The sequence below is a fragment of the Hyperolius riggenbachi genome, chromosome 7, assembly GCF_040937935.1.
Source record: "Hyperolius riggenbachi isolate aHypRig1 chromosome 7, aHypRig1.pri, whole genome shotgun sequence".
Lineage (NCBI taxonomy): Eukaryota > Metazoa > Chordata > Amphibia > Anura > Hyperoliidae > Hyperolius > Hyperolius riggenbachi.
This window is the reverse complement of record NC_090652.1, coordinates 315,091,456-315,115,111: the sequence shown is the minus strand read 5'-3', so window position 1 is coordinate 315,115,111 and position 23,656 is coordinate 315,091,456. Positions and strand designations below refer to the sequence as shown.

The 23,656-nt window shown below is 45.2% G+C and overlaps 1 protein-coding gene across 1 annotated transcript in view; it reads left to right on the top strand.

Moving 5' to 3' along the window:
* Positions 1 to 23,656, top strand: part of SEMA5B (semaphorin 5B) — a 469,753-nt gene that overhangs the window by 196,020 nt on the left and 250,077 nt on the right. The window contains exon 3 of the mRNA XM_068246215.1: positions 7,836 to 8,016. Coding sequence (XP_068102316.1) covers positions 7,872 to 8,016 — 145 coding nt within the window. The 5' untranslated portion in view covers positions 7,836 to 7,871. The remainder of the gene's footprint in view (positions 1 to 7,835; positions 8,017 to 23,656) is intronic.

Below are 23,656 nucleotides of genomic sequence, written 5' to 3'. Positions count from 1 at the left end.
TTTGATTCTAGATTTACTCAGAAGTTGTTTGACAAAAGCAGTCTTTTATGTTCCCAGCACAGAATAGGAAGCCTGATATGTGTTCTATCTGCAGTGTCCTGGAATAGGCCTGACGCTCGATCAATAAATGATAACGATATATAGACAGGAGCTGCGTCAGGGGACATATATCGGATGGAAGCAGAGGATTCTGGGAAGGCTGCTTTGTCAGTGAGAATTCTTTCCTGAAACTCTAATGGTTTTTTATTCTGCTGCAGTGCATTGTGGGAGATGAGGATGGGATCAGGTACAGAGGTGAGTGGCTGGGTTCCGGCATGGAGATCCAGTCACAGCGCTGCCTAGAATGCCTAAATTATTTCAGGCAAAGCATGGGACGCTTTCTTACTTTTCCCTGATTTGCTTTTAGGAAGTCTATAGAATGCCTGGGCAAAGTATATCATGAGATAAGGGGAACCGTTTATTCCTGGATTTTCTGCTGATTTTAGTAACACCTGCATTGAGAGGAACATGGAGGCGGCCATATTTATTTCCTGTTAAACAATACCAGTTGCCTGGCAGCCCTGCTGATCTCTTTGGCTGCAGTAGTGTCTGAATCACACCAGAAGCAAGCATGTAGCTGATCCAGTCATACTTCAGTCAGAAACACCTGATCTGCTGCATGCTTGTTCGGGGGCTATGGCTAAATGTATTATAGGCAAAGGACCAGCAGGGCAGCCAGGTAACTGGTATTGTTTAACAGGAAATAAATATGGCAGCCTCCATATTTCTCTCACTTCAGATGTCCTTTAAGGGCTTTCTATAGTGGCTGGAGACCCGGGGCACTAGGCTGGAGACCAGCGATATTTGCCTCTGTTGCTTTGCCCTAGTTAGGCCACTCAGTCGCCTGCTGGAAGAGCAGCAGGTTTGATTTGTAAGAGAAGGATGGACCTGAACTTAGAACTTCCTCTCTGCTCTAAAAGATACACAATTGCATAATAACCTTTACAGAAAAATGTTTCTTTGTTACAGCCGATACAAATCCTGCAATAAATCTGCTGTGTGTCTACTTCCTGCTCTCATGGAAGCAGATATATTGTTAACATCCTGTGTTTACAAATTAGCTGACACAACTGAAGGATCAAATTACAACTTGTGATTAGACACAGATGAGGGGGGATTAGTCAGGCAAAACTCTCTAAATAGGGTGCATTTCTCTGTTTTCCTTCTGGCCTGTGCAAGAGTTCAGGTCCCCTTTAAGGCTGTCGAGGTGATATAATTTATAGCGATTACAGCCTGAGGTTATTAAAGTAATGCTCCACTCCTAACTATCAAGATAACATTTATCTTATGGTTCAGATCCTCCCCCCAGTACTGTGCGGCGCGCAATGAGTACTCTGCCCCCCTCTCTCCATCTCGCTATATATACCCATCAGAGCATTTCCCCAGATCATCCAACGCAAATGTCATCTGCCTCACACTAATCTACTGACACCGCGGCCTGTCACAGCATTATTAAACTTCCCAGAGCTGTCCACAGATCAGGATATTGCAGATAAGGCAGTAATAACGGCAGGAAGAGTTTGCCCTGCGCACCCCTGACATCCTGTCACTTATCCGGAGACAGACAACACAAATAACAGCTTGAGAAGCAGAGGAAGGGTCTCTGCAGTCAACCGTCCCCAGAAACACACACCAATGAGGAGGAGACCCTGCTCATGTCTTATCTCACCTGATCATCTTCGCCTCTTGTCTATAGATCACATTATTAGCTCCCAGAACGTACTGAAAATTAAGTGAGAAAGGTAACCTCAAAGTTTATCAGTGGTAGCTTATTTAAGGGCACCCACACATTATTCAGATTTTGGTATTGATAGTCGGCCGATTCGATCATAGTGATGAAGTCTGGAAAAGATCAATGCTGCAACATGACCACCTGATCATTAATTTTGATTGATTTCTGGCTTTATCAATATAATTGATCTGGCATGCTGCTAAAATCTCAGTTTAAGCCTTTAGTAGTCCATTTATTTAGAGGCTTGCGAGTGCTCCAGGGCAATTTATTTTAACACTTTTTTTTACTTCTTATTTGTTACATTTTCCTGCTTCAAATTAGCACTACTGTAATGTGTATTTATGGCCACTTGTCACTAGGGGGCAGTGTGAGACAATAACAGAGGACTTCTGCTTTCAGCTTCTATATCCTCTGCTAGTAGAGAGAGATCAAAGCATTCCAAGAATTTACATCACAATGAGTTCTGCTGACTGAGGGCAAAAGCAGATCACTTATCTCAAACAAGATAACTATTGATGCTGTTAATTGGCTAAACGGCTTGGTTGGACGGTAACAGTTTTCAGTTTCCCGACAGACCCAACCAAACGCAAGCTGGTTTTCCCATATGCGTATGTGTACCCCCTGGGTCCGAGGATGCATGCTCACCTCAGCACGTCTCCAGCCTTCTCCTGTGTCTGGTGTCTTTTTGAATTGCCACCGCGAGTGCCTGTAGCACAGGACACTGGCACATGAAGTGACATAACAACAACACAATCTGTCTGCAGTGTGTGGGCAGGCAAGAGATCTGATCAGATTCGGTCAGAGAGGGATCTATCGGATGGTCGATCTGATGGCCATTGTCTAATGTATGGCCACGTTAAGGCTAAAGCTCAACACACACCATACAATCTTGGTTGTTCAATCTTAACACTTTCATGTAGTATAAGGCCTAGTGCACACCAAAAACCGCTAGCAGATCCGCAAAATGCTAGCAGATTTTGAAACGCTTTTTCTTCTTTTTCTGCAGCGTTTCAGCTAGCGTTTTGCGGTTTTGTGTAGCGCTTTTGGTATAGTAGATTTCATGTATTGTTACAGTAAAGCTGTTACTGAACAGCTACTGTAACAAAAACGCCTGGCAAACCGCTCTGAAGTGCCGTTTTTCAGAGCGGTTTGCGGTTTTCCTATACTTAACATTGAGGCAGAAACGCATCCGCAATCCAAAATCTGCAGCAGCCCGGGAGTATGCGTTTCTGCAAAACGCCTCCCGCTCTGGTGTGCACCAGCCCATTGAAATACATTACCCTAGCGGATCCGCACCCGCAAGCAGATCGCAAACCGCAGCGGAAACGCTCCGGTGTGCACTAGGCCTAAGAGCTTATCCAATCATTCATTCAAGGTATTTTCAATATGTCGGCCCTTATACTAAATAGATTTGGTAAATCTGTACAACCAAGATTGTATGGTGTGTGTTGAGCCTTAGCCAGACATGGCTACCTTGTGGCCTGGGCACGCCCTATCCCTATCTTGTAAAGATTTGATTGGACAGCTATTGAGTCCTACAACACATGGCAAACTACATCACAGCAACATCTGCCAAGCAACCATTAAACTGTAAGTATTTATTTAAAGCAGTGTAACGTTATAGGAATATCGATCTGTCACCGCTTCTGCCCCCCCCCTCACACACACACACACACACACACACACACGCACACGCACACACACACACACACACACACACACACACACACACACACACACACACACACACACACACACACACACACACACACACACACACACACACACACACATGTTCCAATCAGACTTTCAATTAATAAAGTGCACAAAATGGATAGGCCATGAATGGGTTGGAGATTTCGGGAGCAATATGTGATGCGCAAAGATCAGTGATCAAGTTGGGTAGTTAGCGATTAGAAAAACGGATACTTGTGTGGCCAGACTTATGCAGCAAAGTCATTTCATAGATGCAGGAGAGAAAGAGGCAGAGCAAGATAACTCAATAGAAGATCTTTGTCTATTGGGGGTGGGGAAGGTGGAATCTCAAAGGAACCCGAGGTGAGAGTGGTATGGAGGCTGCCATATTTATTTCCTGTTAAACAATACCAGTTCCCTGGCTGTTATGCTGATCTTTCTGGTCAGTAGTTTCTAAATCACACACCTGAAACGAGCATGCAGCTAATCTTGTCAGATGTGGCATAGACATCTGATCTGCATGCTTGTTCAGGGGCAATGGCTTACAGTATTATAGGCAGAGGATCAGCTGGACAGCCAGGCTATGTGCATTATGTAAAAGGAAACAAACATGTCAGCCTCCATATCCCTCTCACATCGGGTTCTCTTTATCTTCTGATAGGCTCACCAGGCCTGATTTCGGCAGAATTTTGGGCTCATTTCGGCAGCTGAGTTCCTGATTCCCGGATAATTGATGTGTTTGGCTCAGTGTTGTGTGTGTAGAGCTGTTCCTCTGCTGACTGCGCTGTCTGTAGCTCCGCATATTATGCAGTCGGCAGGTCAGGATTTCAGGAATCCAGCCGATATCCAGGGAATCAATCAGTCCTCAGCCCTGAATTTAAGATTTACTGTCCTTTCTGTATCTTAGCATTGCGGGTAGGGGAACATATTTGTGCCCTGATCTCGGATTAATGGATTTCCACTTGTAAATAAAAAAAGCCCTCTGGAAGCAATTAATATTTTTCACAAATATTCAGCTTGTTTTGCTTTTCCGCAACACTTTACTGGAACTCTGAAAACATAATTCATGTACTCTGCAAGTAAAGTAAGGCCTCTACTCCACGGTTAGTTGAACTGTGTGCTCAGCAAGCAGGTACCAGACAGCAGTGAGCAGTTACCAGGCAGCAGTGAGCAGTTACCAGGCAGCAGCGAGCAGTTACCAGGCAGCAGCGAGCAGTTACCAGGCAGCAGCGAGCAGTTACCAGGCGGCAGCGAGCAGTTACCAGGCGGCAGCGAGCAGTTACCAGGCGGCAGCGAGCAGTTACCAGGCGGCAGCGAGCAGTTACCAGGCGGCAGCGAGCAGTTACCAGGCGGCAGCGAGCAGTTACCAGGCGGCAGCGAGCAGTTACCAGGCGGCAGCGAGCAGTTACCAGGCGGCAGCGAGCAGTTACCAGGCGGCAGCGAGCAGTTACCAGGCAGCAGCGAGCAGTTACCAGGCAGCAGTGAGCAGTTACCAGGCAGCAGTGAGCAGTTACCAGGCAGCAGTGAGCAGTTACCAGGCAGCAGTGAGCAGTTACCAGGCAGCACCAGGCAGCAGTGAGCAGTTACCAGGCAGCAGTGAGCAGTTACCAGGCATTACCAGGCAGCAGTGAGCAGTTACCAGGCATTACCAGGCAGCAGAGAGCCGTATGGAATATGTAGGCTGTATGGAATATGTCAGACCTATAAAAATGTATAATAATAATAGTGTGTTACTGTGGTGAGGACATTAGAGTGTAAGCTCCTCAGGTGCAGAGACTGATGGGAATGTATCAGTGATCTCTGTACAGCGCTGTGGAATATGTCAGAGCTATATAAATGTATAATAATAATAGTGTGTGACTGTGGTGAGGGCATTAGAGTGTAAGCTCCTCTGGTGCAGACTGATGGGAATGGATCAGTGATCTCTGTACAGGGCTGTGGAATATGTCAGAGCTATATAAATGTATAATAATAATAGTGTGTGGCTGTGGTGAGGACATTAGAGTGTAAGCTCCTCTTATACAGACTAATGGGAATGTATCAGTGATCTCTGTACAGCGCTGTGGAATATGTCAGAGCTATATAAATGTATAATAATAATAGTGTGTGACTGTGGTGAGGACAGAGTGTAAGCTCCTGTGGTGTAGAGACTGATGGGAATGGATCAGTGATCTCTGTACAGCACTGTGGCATATGTCAGAGCTATATAATGTATAATAATAATAGTGTGTGACTGTGGTGAGGACATTAGAGTGTAAGCTCCTCTGGTGCAGAGACTGATGGGAATGGATCAGTGATCTCTGTACAGTGCTGTAGAATATGTCAGAGCTATATAAATGTTTAATAATAATAATCATAATATTGTGTGGCTGTGGTGAGGACATTAGAGTGTAAGCTCTTTTGGTGCAGAGACTGATAGGAATGGATCAGTGATCTCTGTACAGCGCTGTGGAATATGTCAGAGCTATATTAATGTATAATAATAATAGTGTGTGACTGTGGTGAGGACATTAGAGTGTAAGCTCCTCTGCTGCAGAGACTGATAGGAATGGATCAGTGATCTATGTACAGTACACAGCTGTGGTATATGTTAGGGACACAGTCCTGAGTACTATATGCTATTTCATGTCTCGGAGTGTACGCGGTTCTGGTAGGACCGGCCTGGGATTTGGTTTGGGGGTTTCGTTGCCGTCTTTAGGGTTTTGGAATGGAAATTCTCACCTTCAGAAAGTTGGTGACATTTCGGTGAGGCGTTTCGGCTCCAGACAGGTTGGCGAATATCTGAGGGATGATAAAGGTTGTCCTGTCCTTCTTGTTTCTTATTTAAAGTTCACTTCCTGCAGGAGATTCTGCGCGGTTATCGGGGTTTCTCTTATCTGGCGGGGAGTCGGGATTTTGTATTGCTTTCTGATGGAAATGTCAGCGGCGGATCTGCTGTGAATCGCTCTTCATATCCTCTGATTGCTTCCGGCAGTTTCTGTATTCGGTGTCGCTCTGATGGCCGCCCAGCTTGGTACACACTTTCAATTATGATTGGACAATCACTGACCAATTTTCCCACCTCCATGTGTTGAGAGCTTACCTCACAGGCTGTTCATAGTATCTGTGGACCCTCCTACTGCATGGAGGTGGCACAAACTGGGCACGGCGATATTTTCCTTACTTCCTGCAGTGAAGTATGCTGCTAGTGCAATTCGCGGTACTCAAGGGGTGGGGCCGTTGCTATGGTAGCGAGCGTTACTAACGGTAATGCTCATTAATAATGCGCATTACGGCAGCAGTGTTCTTGCTACTTGAGTACCGCGAGTTGCGCTAATTGTGTAACTCGCAGTACTTGGTGCCGGAAGTTAGGAAAATATCGCCGTGCGCTGTCTGTGCATAACAATATTACTGCGATTTTGTGCATCAGACGCCTTATCTGTTTATCTCATGAATTCTCTCTCCTTATTTATCTCATGCATTTGCCTTCCTTAAAATGGACCTGAACTCAGAACTTCATCTCTGCTCTTCAAGCTAAACAGCATAATAACCTTTAAAGAAAAACATTTATTTGTTGTAGCTAATACAAATCCTGCAATAAATCTGCAGTGTGTCTACTTCCTGCTTTAATGGAAACAGACAAAGGGTTAACATGCTATATTTACAAATTAGCTGCTCTGCCGTGACAGAAGACACAACTGAGAGATTAAATTACAACTTGTGATTAGTCACAGATGAGGGGGGATTAGACAGGCTAAGCTGTCTAAATACATACAGGGTGCATTTCTCTGTGTTTTTCCTTCTATCCTGTACAAGAGTTCAGCTCCACTGTAAGGTCCATTCCCATGGCAAGATTTAATCTGTCAAAATGACATTTTAACTATTTTTTTTTTTTAAATTGGTAAAAGACGGTTACAGACGGCAGATGTATGACAATGATCATACATTTTAAAAGACAAGTCGTGACAGCTCAAATCGGATCAATTCATTTAATAACCCCCTCCAAGTGTACAGATCTTTCTGCTAAAGTCTACAGAACTTCCCCCTGGATGCTTCCGTGTTTACCGATCGTTGGTAATCTTCTTGCAGTCTATTGTTTATATCCCATCAGTAAAGATTTGTGGTGTGGAGTTCGTTGGGAACTTCGTTCATTGGCATTATCCAGTCTTCACGCGGGTACTTAGCGTAACCTATATAAGATTTCCGAATCATTCCCAATCTGTTTTATTTGTTTTGAAGTTATTTTTGTTAAAGTGTATTTTATAGTACCTGATAAGTAAACACTTCCTGCAGGACAGCTACGGGTGGTACGTCCTCTGTAGCTACCTCTCTAGACTTTGGTATGAGAGTCCGGACTGTTACTTTATGCTTTCTCTGTTCTCTTTTGCAGGTTTTACCCCAGATAGACGTCCGGCTGTTTCCCACCATGTCCAGGTTATGGTTGTTGGCTGTATCCTTACCAGCGCTGTCCGTACTCCTGTCCCACCTCTCGCCGCAGCCGGTGCGAGCCGAGGAGCGAGAGGTGGATGAGCAGTGCCTGCGGAGGGAGCACCCCATCCTGACCTTCCAAGGTGAGACCACACTGCGGCTGTGTGATGTGTGTTCATCCTGATGCCCATGCCAAGATGGCGGCACTTCCAGTCACTCTCACCTCACTGCTTATATATGTCCAACCAGATGCCCATGCCAAGATGGCGGCACTTCCTGGGGGCATTACCACCACACTGCCTATATTTGTCCAATCCGCTGCCCATGCCAAGATGGTGGCACTTCCTGTCATTCCCACCTCACTGCTAATATGTCTGACCAGATGCCCATACCAAGATTGCGGCACTTCCTGGCATTCCCACCTCACTGCTAACCTCTTTCTGACTCAATGTCCATGCCAAGATTGCGGCACTTCCTGTCAGTCCCACCTCACTGCTAACCTAGTTCCGACTCCATGCCAAGATGGCGGCACTTCCTGTCATTCCCACCTCGCTGCTAACATATGTCCAACCCGATGCCCATGCCAAGATGGCGGCACTTCCTGTCATTCCTACCTCACTGCTAACATATGTCCAACCCGATGCCCATGCCAAGATGGCGGCACTTCCTGGGGTCATTGCCACCTCGCTATTGTCTCATATAGGCCTTGCCCCCCACACCACTATGGCACAATGCCTACTTCACTGTTACACATACCATATATGTCCAGCACATTCCCACACCAAGACAGCACCTCATTCCTTCTATGCTATTGTCTCATATAGCCAGAATCCTGTGCCAGATGTCGCCATTCTCACATTGCTGTGTGTAGGGCTAATGTTTGCCTGTAGAAATGTTTATAAAGAATTTGCGTGCATTTAGATATTACGCCTATTTGGCAGGGCTCTCCTCCCTGTGTGCTCTTCCCCACCACCATATGGACTCAGTGACTCGTCTTCTATATTTATCCCTACATTGCAGTCTATGCACCATTGTTAATTGTTACATCACCATTCTGTGTAACGTTGTTTAACGCTGTCAAGTCCGTGTGTAACATTGTCTAAAGAGTACCTGTGACCTTAAAAAGAAACCAAAAAGCAAGGTTAGATCCTCACCTCAGTAGGGGGGAAGCGTCTGAATGGTACAGAGGCTTCCCCCATCTTCCTGCGCCCCTCCAAGACTGAACTGGGACCTGCTAAACAGTCTTCGGTATTAAAGTTGAAGATTGGCTGCAGTCACACACCCCTCCGTGTACGGCACGGCTGTGATACTGCGCAGACGCAAACCCACTGGAGCCTGTGCAGTACGGCTGCACTAGTGGAACGCGGCCATGAAGATAAAGAAGGTCCCGGCCGGCAGCAGCAGAGGGCTCTGGGTGGAGCAGGGAAGCTTCCTCGTACTGATGTATTTCATGTTTTATTTTCAAAGTTACAGGGTTAATAAAGTCCCCCCATCTATTATACAGCGTCTCATAATATGCTATCACTTAAAATATAAATAAAGCTTTAAGGACAACCGAGGTGACATGATGAGGTAGACATGGGTATGTACAGTGCCAAGTGCACTAATAACTGTGCTGTGTTCCTTTTTTTCTTTCTCTGCCTGAAAGAGTTAAACATCAGGTATGTAAGTGACAGTTTCTGCCCGGATCGGACTGGGTCAGACTATAGCATAACCTTTACTGATAAGTAATTACAGCCATAAAGCACTTTCCTGTCAGTAAATGGCTTCTCGGAGCAGAAAAGAGATAAAAAGGGTCAATAATTCATAGATTTTTAGCTCTGGCATACTTCACTGAAGGTGTCATTCAGAGACAATGAAACAGTAAAAACTTAAAAACTAGATTTAAATATAAAATAAAACTGTGGGATATCTAAAAAAGTCATTTTTAGGAGAAAGAGGATAGATACAATTGTTTTTCTCCTCAGTTTATTTTCACTTCGGATGTCCTTTAAAGAGTAACTGTTCGCATAAAATAAAAAATGAATTCTCTATATTTATCTGGTAAACAAATAATAAGGATGCTAACCAGGCAATCCAAAAGTAAAAAGTTGGTTCTTATTTGGTACATCTGCCGCAAAATAGAAGTTGCAGTGCATTCTGGGTTTTTCTCTTATGCACCTTGGTCCGCTTTTCCCCTCAGACATAACTAATGCATCCCGATTGGCTGAAGCCTCTTTCCCTCCTGTTTTCCCCTCCCACACCTCTGTTCCTCTCCGATTGGCCAATATTTCTTGTGCTGAGAAGCTGAGAAAGTGACTCAGCTGAAATCCGTTTCCTACAAATAAACCAAGTCTGCAAAGTCACGCAATGATTTGTGAGGATGTACCTCTTACTGCAGAGCTGGGTGGGAGTGTCTGAAGACTGGGAGGAGGGCGGGCAATGCATACTAAATCAGAAAGAGGAGAGGAAACAGTAAGGGAGGAAATGACATCAAGATTGGCTTCAGACACAGGGATTCCAAAATGGAAACTGCCAGAAACAGAATTCTCTTTATTTACTATATAAAATTCACTGAAATCAAAACATGGACAGTGCAATACATGTGTTATGTACGTATAGCAAGTATTTATTTACTTATTTATGTGTTTTTTTTCTGAGATAGTATGGCTGACAGCTCCTCTTAAAAGGGGTTCTGTGGGGGTGCCTGAGGATAAAAACCGCCACTTACCTGGGGCTTCTATCTGCCCCATGTAGCAGTAACGTCCCATGTCGTCCTCCTCCGATCTGCCGTTCCCCACCGTTGGCAGAGGGCATTATTCATCTGTCATAGCCGAATAATGCGTGCTGCCGTTCGCGTCATCGGAAGCTTACTGTGCATGCGCAGTATGAAGTTTTCTTGTACTGCGTCTGCGCTGCAAGCTTCTGATGACGCGGGGGCAAGCAGGCCACGGCCGCGCAGCCGCAGTTGGACGGTGTGCCGCGCTAGACCGGGGCCGGTGGCAGGGAACGGAGGATCGGAGGAGGACGGCGTGGAACATTACTGCTACAGGGGGCTGATAGAAGCCCCAGGTAAGTGGCAGTTTTTATCCTCAGACCCCCCCCCCCTCCCTACAGAACCCCTTTAAATAATAATAATAGTTTACATAATCATTTTGAATCCTGTGTGATCAGTTGGATGCCTCGCGTTTGCATTATGTCGCTTTGTAACTGTTTTTGCAATGTTTTTAGCCGATAAGTGTTCCCCAGAAAAGTCATTTTATGGACTTTTTATTTAAAAAAAAAATGTTCTGTATTTTGAATGTTCCAACTAAGAAAACCGAGAAAAGAAAAACAGCAACTTTGACATTTAAATAGTGAGTCAGCTCGTTATGTTGGATTCCTCACTTCTTTGGCTTTGCATCTTTCTATCAACACAAATATAACTGCAGGTTGTTTGTGCGTGGCGAGCCATCTGCCGCAATCTTCTCGAAATATCTGCTGTCGTATGAGCTCTGCAATTCCACTTACATGACCCTTTGTTACAAACACATCTAGGAAAAACTCAAAAGAGTAACCAGGCAGCTGTGGTTACAGGGTGACCTATCACAGTTACCTGACGAAGTGGCTCAGTGATCACGAAACACACTGTCACATGCTCTATAGTGTTACCAGGCAGCTCTGGCTACAGGCTGACCTGTCACATGCAGTCACCTGACGAAGTGTCTCAGTGAGCACGAAACACACTGTGGTCACATGCTCCCAATCGATATGTCTGTAACTTATTATTTATTGCCTGATTTATCTTTGGAGACAAGTCACATGGTACACTCCATTTTTCAGAGTTCAGTTATTTTATCCTATTGGGCACCTCCTGCAGTTGTTAGTAACTTGAATACATGGATGGCAAGAGGCGAGGGTCACAGAGGAACAGAGATAAAGTATTAGGGGAGTAAGAAGAGTGGTAGCTGATGGGAGCCCACGTGAGAGTGATTGGGGGGGGGGGGGCAGAGGGGCAGGGCCGGCATTACCAAATACCCCAGAACCCCAAGCTAGCTGCTGGGGCCCCCAGCTCTCCCCACAATCTTTTTGGTCCCCGGGGGCCCTTGCAAAGTTGTCAGTACCCGATTACGGGGAGACAGTCGAGGGTGGACGTGGCAGTGGAGAAAGTGGAGGGAATAACACCCTCTGCCATCGCTCGGATGAAGCAGTTCACAGGGATCAGGGGCTTCCGGACACATGCTGGATTCTCGCCAAAGGCGGTTGTTATTGCCGACATCGTCTGCGTTTCATCTGCTGCGTGTATGGAGCTTTAAAGGGAACCTAAAGTGATGCTTCCATAGGCATTTCCTTTTATACAATACCAGTTGCCTGGCAGCCCTGCTTATCTCTTTGGCTGCAGTAGTGTCTGAATCGCACAAGAAACAAGCATGCGGCTAATCCAGTCACAGTTCAGTCAGAGCACCTGATCTGCTGCATGCTTGTTCAGGGGTTATGGCTAAATGTATTAGAGGCAGAGGAGCAGCAGGGCTGCCAGGCAACTGGTATTGTTTAAAAGAAAATAAACATGGCAGCCTCCATATACCTCTCCTTTAATTACATCTTAATTAGCTCATTAATAGCACCTGTCCTATCACTGTTACGCAATTCATAACACCTTTGTTAATCCGTAGTGTCTTTTTAGGTGTTAAAATTCCCTCCAACCCCTTTCCTAATTAAACTGACAGTTGTAGTTTAGAATTCCGCAAAGCACAATCTGCTAAAATATACCTCTGTTATGCCCCCTCCTGCACGTGTGGCCCAAGGCTTCTGCCTGGTTTGCCTATGCCTACACATGACCCTGCAGATGTCCTATGTAGTTGGATCAGTCCTACTTTACTAGGTCTGTGTATCTGCATTGTGATGATTGGCTGGATAGTGTACTGGATAAGGGCTCCGCCTCTGACACAGGAGACCAGGGTTTGAATCCCAGCCCTTCCTGTTCAGTAAGCCAGCACCTACTCAGTAAGGAGACCTTGGGCAAGGTTCTCTAACACTGCTACTGCCTATAGCGCACCCCCTAGTGGCTGCAGCTCTGGCGCTTTGAGTCCGCCAGGAGCAACGTGCAATATAAATGTTCTGTGTCTTGTATTACTAAAAATGTATTACAGCATAACTGAGGTGTGGTTCAACAGTATGACAGAATTGGTGACTAAACTATGCATTCTAACAGTACCAAAAAAAAGAGAGGCAATAATCCAGATTTTACCATCCATATAGAGGAGGGGGTTCTTCCAGTAAGAGCGGTAAGCAGGCAAGACAGGCGATGGCAAAATTAGGGATTTTAAAAAGGTCGTAATAGTTTTCTTCCAGCTCACGGCATTACTGTATAATTACCTGAGGACAGTGTGGGAATATTCTAATCCGTGAAATTGATCGCTCTACCTTCATGGCTTCAGGAAGGAGTTTTTCGTTCCTCTGGAGAGAGAGAATTATCAGCAGATGCCTGGAAGAAGTTTCCGAGTTTCCATGCGACTGAAATGTCTCCACTGAGAGGCAGAACTTGACACAGATGGGGCTTATTTCAGCCTAATTATCTGTAGTGCCCTCCCCTCCCCCCAGTACTTCCTGACCGGTTAATCAGCGTTCTCCGCGATGATCGCGGCTCCACCATGTGCGAGAAATATGGAATTTCACACACCGCTCTCCGCTAATGAATCTGCCATGCGGATCCTAGCTGAACTAATTTATTTAATCAGTTTGATGAACTCTGCGAGATTTCTCTATTACCGATGAAGACATCAAAATCGCCGAGCGTCAACATTATTATTCCGGCCCACGCCGCTACACACGATGAAACGCCACGGCGACTCCACATAAAACCGGCCCGTCTTTATTTACTGGAAAACCAAATTATACAGTAATTGATTGATGGACAGGCGAACCAGCCTGCATCTGATATGCAGAACATCAGCCAAAATACCACCGACTGCGACTGTATGCCTGCTATAATGATTGCCTGATGTGTATCCATGTCATCTGTCACAGAGGAGCTTGCACTCTAATGTCCTCACCACAGTCACACACTATTATTATTATTATTATTATTAGTATTATTATACATTTATATAGCTCTGACATATTCCACAGCGCTGTAAAGAGATCACTGATCCATTCCCATTAGTCTCTGCACCAGAGGAGCTTACACTCTACTGTCCTCACCATAGTCACACACTATTATTATACATTTATATAGCTCTGACATATTCCACAGTGCTGTACAGAGAGCACTGATCCATTCCCATCAGTCTCTGCACCAGATCAGCTTACACTCTAATGTCCTCACCACAGTCACACACTATTATTATTATTATACATGGATATAGCTCTGACATATACCACAGTGCTGTACAGAGATCACTGATCCATTCCCATCAGTCTCTGCACCAGAGGAGCTTACACTCTAATGCCCTCACCACAGTCACACACTATTATTATTATACATTTATATAGCTCTGACATATTCCACAGCACTGTACAGAGATCACTGATCCATTCCCATCAGCCTCTGCACCAGAGGAGCTTACACTCTAATGTCCTCACCACAGTCACACACTATTATTATTATACATTTATATAGCTCTGACATATGCCACAGCACTGTACAGAGATCACTGATCCATTCCCATCAGCACCAGAGGAGCTTACACTCTAATGTCCTCACCACAGTCACACACTATTATTATACATTTATATAGCTCTGACATATTCCACAGCGCTGTACAGAGATCACTGATCCATTCCCATCAGTCTCTGCACCAGATCAGCTTACACTCTAATGTCCTCACCACAGTCACACACTATTATTATTATACATTATATAGCTCTGACATATCCCACAGCACTGTACAGAGATCACTGATCCATTCCCATCAGTCTCTACAGCAGAGGAGCTTACACTCTAATGTCCTCACCACAGTCACACACTATTATTATACATTTATATAGCTCTGACATATTCCACAGCGCTGTACAGAGATGACTGACCCATTCCCATCAGTCTCTGCACCAGAGGAGCTTACACTCTAATGCCCTCACCACAGTCACACACTATTATTATTATACATGTATATAGCTCTGACATATGCCACAGTGCTGTACAGAGATCACTGATCCATTCCCATCAGCCTCTGCACCAGAGGAGCTTACACTCTAATGCCCTCACCACAGTCACACACTATTATTATTATACATGTATATAGCTCTGACATATGCCACAGTGCTGTACAGAGATCACTGATCCATTCCCATCAGTCTCTGCAGCAGAGGAGCTTACACTCTAATGTCCTCACCACAGTCACACACTATTATTATTATACATTATATAGCTCTGACATATACCACAGTGCTGTACAGAGATCACTGATCCATTCCCATCAGTCTCTGCACCAGAGGAGCTTACACTCTAATGTCCTCACCACAGTCACACACTATTATTATTATTATACATTTATATAGCTCTGACATATACCACAGCGCTGTACAGAGATCACTGATCCATTCCCATCAGTCTCTGCACCAGAGGAGCTTACACTCTAATGTCCTCACCACAGTCACACACTATTATTATTATACATGTATATAGCTCTGACATATGCCACAGTGCTGTACAGAGATCACTGATCCATTCCCATCAGCCTCTGCACCAGAGGAGCTTACACTCTAATGCCCTCACCACAGTCACACACTATTATTATTATACATGTATATAGCTCTGACATATGCCACAGCACTGTACAGAGATCACTGATCCATTCCCATCAGTCTCTGCACCAGAGGAGCTTACACTCTAATGTCCTCACCACAGTCACACACTATTATTATTATACATGTATATAGCTCTGACATATGCCACAGTGCTGTACAGAGATCACTGATCCATTCCCATCAGCCTCTGCACCAGAGGAGCTTACACTCTAATGCCCTCACCACAGTCACACACTATTATTATTATACATTTATATAGCTCTGACATATGCCACAGCGCTGTACAGAGATCACTGATCCATTCCCATCAGTCTCTGCAGCAGAGGAGCTTACACTCTAATGTCCTCACCACAGTCACACACTATTATTATTATACATTTATATAGCTCTGGCATATTCCACAGAGCTGTACAGAGATCTCTGATCCATTCCCATCAGCCTCTGCACCAGAGGAGCTTACACTCTAATGTCCTCACCACAGTCACACTCTATTATACATTTGTTCCCCAGAGTAAATTATACTCTTCAATAAAAAGTAACCTAAAGTGAGAGGTATATGGAGGCTGCCATATTTATTTCCTGTTATACAATACTAATTCCTTGGCAGTCCTGCTGGTCCTCTGCCTCTAATACATTTAGCCATAGCCCCTGAACAAGCATGCAGCAGATCAGGAGCTCTGACTGAAGTGTGACTGGATTAGCTGCATGCCTGTTTCAGGTGTGTCATTCAGACACTACTGCAGCCAGAGAGATCAGCAGGACAGCCAGGTAATGTGCATTGTTCTTCAGGAAATGAGCATGGTAGCCTCCATATACCTCTCACTTTAGGTGTGTTTTAAGTAGACTACAATTGGGAATGTTTTGGTGTTTCTCTATCTCGTACCCCTGCTCTTTCCTCCGTCACACGGGGCCCTGTCCTCTGTATTGATGGGTTTCTGGAGGGTTCAGTGAATTGCCGGATAATGGTGCACTTAGTGACTATTAATGAGGGGTCTCTGGGGGGATATCAGGCGCTCTAATTGTTCACATATGTAGCGAGCTCTCCCCTCCACCCCCCCCCCCCCCCCTCATCCATCCTTTGTTCCTCCCCTCATTTTAGTAACCTGAACTTGTGCTGGTAACACAAACCATCCCCAATGAGAGCAGACACTGCTGATACGTGAGCATTTTTCAGACCCCCCCCAGCACCCCGAGAAGAGGTCACAGCATGTTTGGGGGCAGCAGAATACTGTGTGTACATACCTCCCACCCTTGTGTTACAATCTGTAGTTGATTTGCTCACTTCATCAGCTTTACTCCAATATTGTCTTGTATTAACTGGTATTTTGTATTGCTATACCCTGTATGCTGTTCTACAGCGCCAGGGAAGATATATAAATTATATATATGCTATATAAATCAATGATAATAAATTGGGGGGGTATGCAGTGGCTGCCTTACTTTGTGTTTTCTGGCTGTTCTGACGTCGCAGCTTAGACTCCTGGCTACAGAGATTGCTGAAATTCTACTTTACTTTTACGCCATTTACTCGTCGGTCTTCTGCAGTTAGTTGGGCCGGGCGCCACTTGCGTATGCAAATCACTTTCAAAATGCTGAGAGCGATTCTGCCGCTTAAAAGTGGAGTGATTTCCGGAGCCATTTAGAGAAAAGCGATTTCGGGTCCTGCTTTGCCCTATTAAATTGCTGCAAAAATGCTGCATGCTGGGGCATTGCTCCTGTAGGCTCAGCTGCATTAACTTTCATTAGCCTGGCATTTTGGAAACGCTGGTGATTTCGAAATGCGGCTACAAGTGCTCTAGTGCGGTATAGTGCTTAAAGGGATACTGTAGGGGGGTCGGGGGAAAATGAGCTGAACTTACCCGGGGCTTCTAATGGTCCCCCGCAGACATCCTGTGTTGGCGCAGCCACTCACAAATGCTCCGACCCCGCCTCCAGTTCACTTCTGGAATTTCTGACTTTAAAGTCAGAAAACCATTGCGCCTGCACGCCCATGTCCTCGCTCCCGCTGATGTCACCAGGAGTGTACTGCGCAGACACAGACCATACTGGGCCTGCGCTGTGCGCTCCTGGTGACATCAGCGGGAGCGAGGACACGGCAACGCAGGCGCAGTGGTTTTCAAACTTTAAAGTCTGAAATTCCAGAAGTGAACTGGAGGCGGGGCCGTAGCATCGGCGAGTGGCTGCGCCAACACAGGATGTCTGCGGGGGACCGTTAGAAGCCCCGGGTAAGTTCAACTCATTTTCCCCTGACCCCCCCTACAGTATCCCTTTAAAGGACACCTGAAGTGAGAGTGATGTGGACGCTGCCATATTTATTTCCTGTTGAACAATATCAGTTGCCGGGCTGTCCTGCTGATCTCTTTGGCTGCAGTAGTGTCTGAATCACGCACCTAAAACAAGCATGCAGCTAATCCAGTCACACTTCAGTCAGAGCACCTGATCTGCTGCATGCTTGTTCAGGGGCTATGGCTTAAAGTATTATAGGCAAAGGATCAGATGGATAGCCAGGTAAATGATATTGCTTAAAAATAAATAAATATGGCAGCCCCCATACCCCTCTCACTTCAATTGTCCTTTAGGCTGCTTTCTCACCAAGACGTTGCGTTTAGGGGACGTTATAGGGCGCATAACGTGCCCCTAACGCAACGCCTGGTGGTGTTGGAGCAGGACGCTACCAAGAGCCGCGTTACAAGCAGCTCTTGGTGCGCCTGTCGGAGGCACTGCGGAGACCACGTGAGCGTAGCTCTCCGCATCACGTGGTCCCGCCAGCCAATCAGCGTCTGCTCCAAAGAGTAAACACTGCAAGTGCAGTGAATGCTAAGTAGCCATGTGCCTGGCTACGTAGTGACCTCTCCCCGCCTCCTCTCCGCCCACAAAATAAAAAAATACAACCCATACTGAGCATGTGCAAACAGTCTAACGCGGCTTAAGCCGCTAGAACGCACAGTATGCTGCAAAAGAACGTGCAGCGTTACTGTGTAACGCAACGTGGGCACTGTGAACAGCCCATTGATTTCTCATTGCTGTGCGGTGGGCTGCGTTACAGGCTGCTCTAACGTGCACCTGTAACGTCCCACTGTGAAAGCAGCCTTAAAGTTTGTTGCTACATTATGAAGGAAGAGATTTTCTCACCACTTTACTTTGTGAGTTCATTATTAAACAATTTTTACTTCTTGTTAAGATGGCCATACACAATACAATCAAATCAATTGATTGTCTCTCTTTTTTCCCAATAAAAATATTTTCTTTTGGTTGAGATAAAATGATCCTTTTTTCAATATACGTCTGAGCAGATATGTAGGAAAAATCAGAAGTAAACATATAAAAACTGAAATCTTTATTCAGTCATCTAATATTTTCAGAAAAATCAATCGTAAATGTTCGGTGTATTCGTTTAATTGTTCTGAATATTCGAAAATATAAGGGTGAGTTTCTCTTACGAAAAGTACCTCTGTTTTTTGCTTTTATTTTTGAAACTATTAGGAGAAAATAATCCTCCTCCGCTTTTTGGATCTTGACACTTAAGAGGTATGAATTGTAACAGTGCTGATTGTCTGCTTGACCTTGTTGTGTCCCTGAAGTGTAAACACTTTAATTCTCTGGGGATCTTAAATGTCATTGAGGAGACCCGTAATGTTTCTGTCTAGGGCAGGCATGGGCACACTTGGCGCTCCAGCTGTTAAGGAACTACAGGTCCCACAATGCATTGCAGGAGCCTTACAGCTACGGTCATGACTCGTAAAGGCAAATGCATTGTGGGATTTGTAGTTCCTTAACAGCTGGAGGGCCAAGGTTGCACATGCCTGGTCTAGAAGCTAGTGTATATAGCTGGCCCACCACATTATTTAACAACCTGCCACAGGGATTCTTTAAACAATAAGCAGTGAATGAGCCCGCTGTACTTAAAGGGAACCTGAGGGGAGAGAGATGTGGAGGCTGCCATGTTTATTCCCTTGTAAACAATGCCAGTTGCCTGGCAGCCTTCTGGCATAAGTAGTGTCTGAGTCAAAACCCTGGAACAAGCATGGCTAATCCATTAAAACCTGAGTCAGCTGAGTCAGATTAACTGATCTGTTGCATGCTTGTTCAGGCTCTGTGGCACAGTCACATGATCTGGAGGATTGCCAGGCAACTGGTATTGTGTAAAAGGAAATAAATATGGCAGCGTTCATATCCCTCTCAACTCGGGTTCCCTTTAACTTACTCGCTCTGCTGGATGCTTGTGTGCCACCCCATATAGTCCTTCCCTCTCTATAGAGCAATGAGCTGTAGCCAGAGAGCGTGTCAGAACAGCGCTTGTGCCCTGAAATGTCTCCTTGATTAGCAAGGTAAGATTTTTAAGGGTTGTCAGGCAAAAATAACCCATTTAGTGTCTGAAACATGAATCAAACACCAGAAACCTCAGTTACAGGGAGCAAGATGTCCAAACCCACAAAGATAAAACGCTGAGAATCTCTGTCCAGCCGGGTGAGTATGTTAGTATATCGGAGTTATTTAAGTATGAATGAAATGTTCCTCCGCTTCATGTGCCACGTGCATTGTGGGTAACCACAGATGTTCACTTAAAGCTGAATTATCGCAGATTCCTTCTGTTTTAAGAAGGCAAACCACACCAAGCATTGCTTTTCAGTAGGAGGGCTTTTTGGTCTCTTTTAGTCCCCTATACTCTCCTTGTGGTTCTGGGTCACCATGAGCGATTTCTGGGTATTACTTTTTACCAGGGCTGTGGAGTCGGTACAAAAATCTTTCAACTCCAACTCCGACTCCTCAGTTTATTTAACCACCGACTCCAACTCCGACTCCGGGTACCAAAATGGTTCCGACTCCTCCACTCCGACTAGTCTAATACTTACCAAGGCTGTGGATTTTGTACAAAATTATCCGACTCCGGGTACCCAAAATTGCTCCGACTCCTCAACTCCAACTCAGACTCCGACTCCACAGCCCTGCTTATTACTGATCCAAGCCCCTATCCCATAGAGCCATATCCATCCCTTCCATGCACCGATGAGGACCAACAGTCTAAAACAGGCTGACTGCAGGTGGGGTTGGTGTGGCTCTGTAACATGTATAAGCTATAGCTTTGTTATACACCAGCGGTTCTGGGTAGGGCTGCTCAAATCCGGATCCGGGAGATAACCAGATAGTTCTATCCAGATATCTCCCAGTAAAGCTGGGCGGGGGGGGTCAATCTTACCTGTCTGACGTCTTCTTCAGTCCGTCCCTCGGCGCCTCCCACGATGCGCTCCACGCGCATCACGTAACTACAAACACTTCCTCCTTCAACCCGGAAGGAGGAAGTGTTTGTAATCACGTGACCGCCGCGTGGAGCGCATCGTGGGAGGCGCCGAGGGACGGACTGAAGAAGACGTCAGACAGGTAAGATTGATCCCCCTGCCCACCCCGCACAGGTAACTGGGAGATATCCGGATACCAACTATCCGGATGTCTCCCGGATCCGGATTTGAGCAGCCCTGGTTCTGATTTGCATATTCAGCAGTGGTGCATTGTGGGTAACCACAGCTATACACTTTAAGGTGAATTATTGCAAATACCTTCTCTTTTAAGAAGGCAAACTACACTGAGCATTGTTTTTTTTAGCAGGAGGGCTTCTCGGTCTCTTTTAGCCCCCTATACTTCCCTAGTGGTTCTGGGTCCTCATGAGCTGCTGGGTTACTCTGTTGTACTGGCCCAAGCCCTATCCCCACACAGCCATATCAATCCCCGTCATGCACTGAGGAGGACTCAAAGTCTGGAACAGGCTGTCTGCATGTGGGGTTGGTGTGTCTCTGTAACATGTATAAGCTATAGGCTTGCTACACGAGCGGTTCTGGATGTAATCCTGGCTCAGGGGTATAAAGAGATAATTTGCATATTCAGTAGCAGTGCATTGTGGGAGACCACAGTCACTCACTTAAAGCTGAATTATTGCAAACACCTTCTGCTTTAAAGTGACACTGAAGCGAAAAAAATCATATAATGAATTGGTTGTGTAGTACGGATAATAAATAGAACATTAGTAGCAAATAAGAGAGTCTCATGTTTTTATTTTCTGTTATATAGCTTTTTTTTTTTTTTTTTACAACATTGGCCCCACTTCACTAAGCTTATCTCCTGTCTTTAATAAGGTTTCTATAGTTATCACCATGGTGATGGGGCATGTCGTATTCAGGAAACCTTTTACCTCAAGCAAACCTAAAGTTACCTCTTCTGTCTTTTAGTTAACTCTTCAATCCTTAAAATAACTCCAGAATTCTAAAGTTAAAGACAGGCTGGTAATTAACTGTGTGTGAAAATGACTACAGAGGAGGTAACATAACTACAGAGGAGGTAACGTAACTACAGAGGAGGTAACGTAACTACAGAGGAGGTAACGTAACTACAGAGGAGGTAACATGACTACAGAGGAGGTAACATGACTACAGAGGAGGTAACGTAACTACAGAGGAGGTAACGTAACTACAGAGGAGGTAACGTAACTACAGAGGAGGTAACGTAACTACAGAGGAGGTAACGTAACTACAGAGGAGGTAACGTAACTACAGAGGAGGTAACGTAACTACAGAGGAGGTAACGTAACTACAGAGGAGGTAACGTAACTACAGAGGAGGTAACGTGACTACAGAGGAGGTAACGTGACTACAGAGGAGGTAACGTGACTACAGAGGAAGTAACGTGACTACAGAGGAGGTAACGTGACTACAGAGGAGGTAACGTGACTACAGAGGAGGTAACGTAACTACAGAGGAGGTAACGTAACTACAGAGGAGGTAACATCACTACAGAGGAGGTAACATCACTACAGAGGAGGTAACATCACTACAGAGGAGGTAACGTAACTACAGAGGAGGTAACGTAACTACAGAGGAGGTAACGTAACTACAGAGGAGGTAACGTAACTACAGAGGAGGTAACGTGACTACAGAGGAGGTAACATGACTACAGAGGAGGTAACGTAACTACAGAGGAGGTAACGTAACTACAGAGGAGGTAACGTAACTACAGAGGAGGTAACGTAACTACAGAGGAGGTAACATGACTACAGAGGAGGTAACATGACTACAGAGGAGGTAACGTAACTACAGAGGAGGTAACGTAACTACAGAGGAGGTAACGTAACTACAGAGGAGGTAACGTAACTACAGAGGAGGTAACGTGACTACAGAGGAGGTAACGTGACTACAGAGGAGGTAACGTGACTACAGAGGAGGTAACGTAACTACAGAGGAGGTAACTTAACTACAGAGGAGGTAACGTAATTACAGAGGAGGTAACGTAACTACAGAGGAGGTAACGTAACTACAGAGGAGGTAACGTAACTACAGAGGAGGTAACGTAACTACAGAGGAGGTAACGTAACTACAGAGGAGGTAACGTAACTACAGAGGAGGTAACGTGACTACAGAGGAGGTAACGTGACTACAGAGGAGGTAACGTGACTACAGAGGAGGTAACGTGACTACAGAGGAGGTAACGTGACTACAGAGGAGGTAACGTGACTACAGAGGAGGTAACGTGACTACAGAGGAGGTAACGTGACTACAGAGGAGGTAACGTGACTACAGAGGAGGTAACTTAACTACAGAGGAGGTAACTTAACTACAGAGGAGGTAACTTAACTACAGAGGAGGTAACTTAACTACAGAGGAGGTAACGTAACTACAGAGGAGGTAACGTAACTACAGAGGAGGTAACGTAACTACAGAGGAGGTAACTTGAGTAATGAAGAGATAAGATAACTCTCTTACTGTCTGGTGGCAAGTTATCTCTTGCCTTATTATCTCCAGCATGATCTTAGTGAATTGAGGCCAATGCATCATCCTCTAATATTTGCATGACTCTTTGACCTTTCCTGCAGTAAAACCTTAATCAAACAAGAAACAGTGAGAGACAGGTTGAGATAAGTGCGTCACAAAACTGCACTGTAGCCAACCAAATTTGTTCAGAGAGCTCAGAGAAGCTCTTTTGCATAGATAACTGAAGATTCTTCATTCTTCCTGCACTAGAAACAGAAGGAAACTCATATATTTGCTGATAATGTTCTATTTCTTAGCTGTACTACATATATAATTCATTATC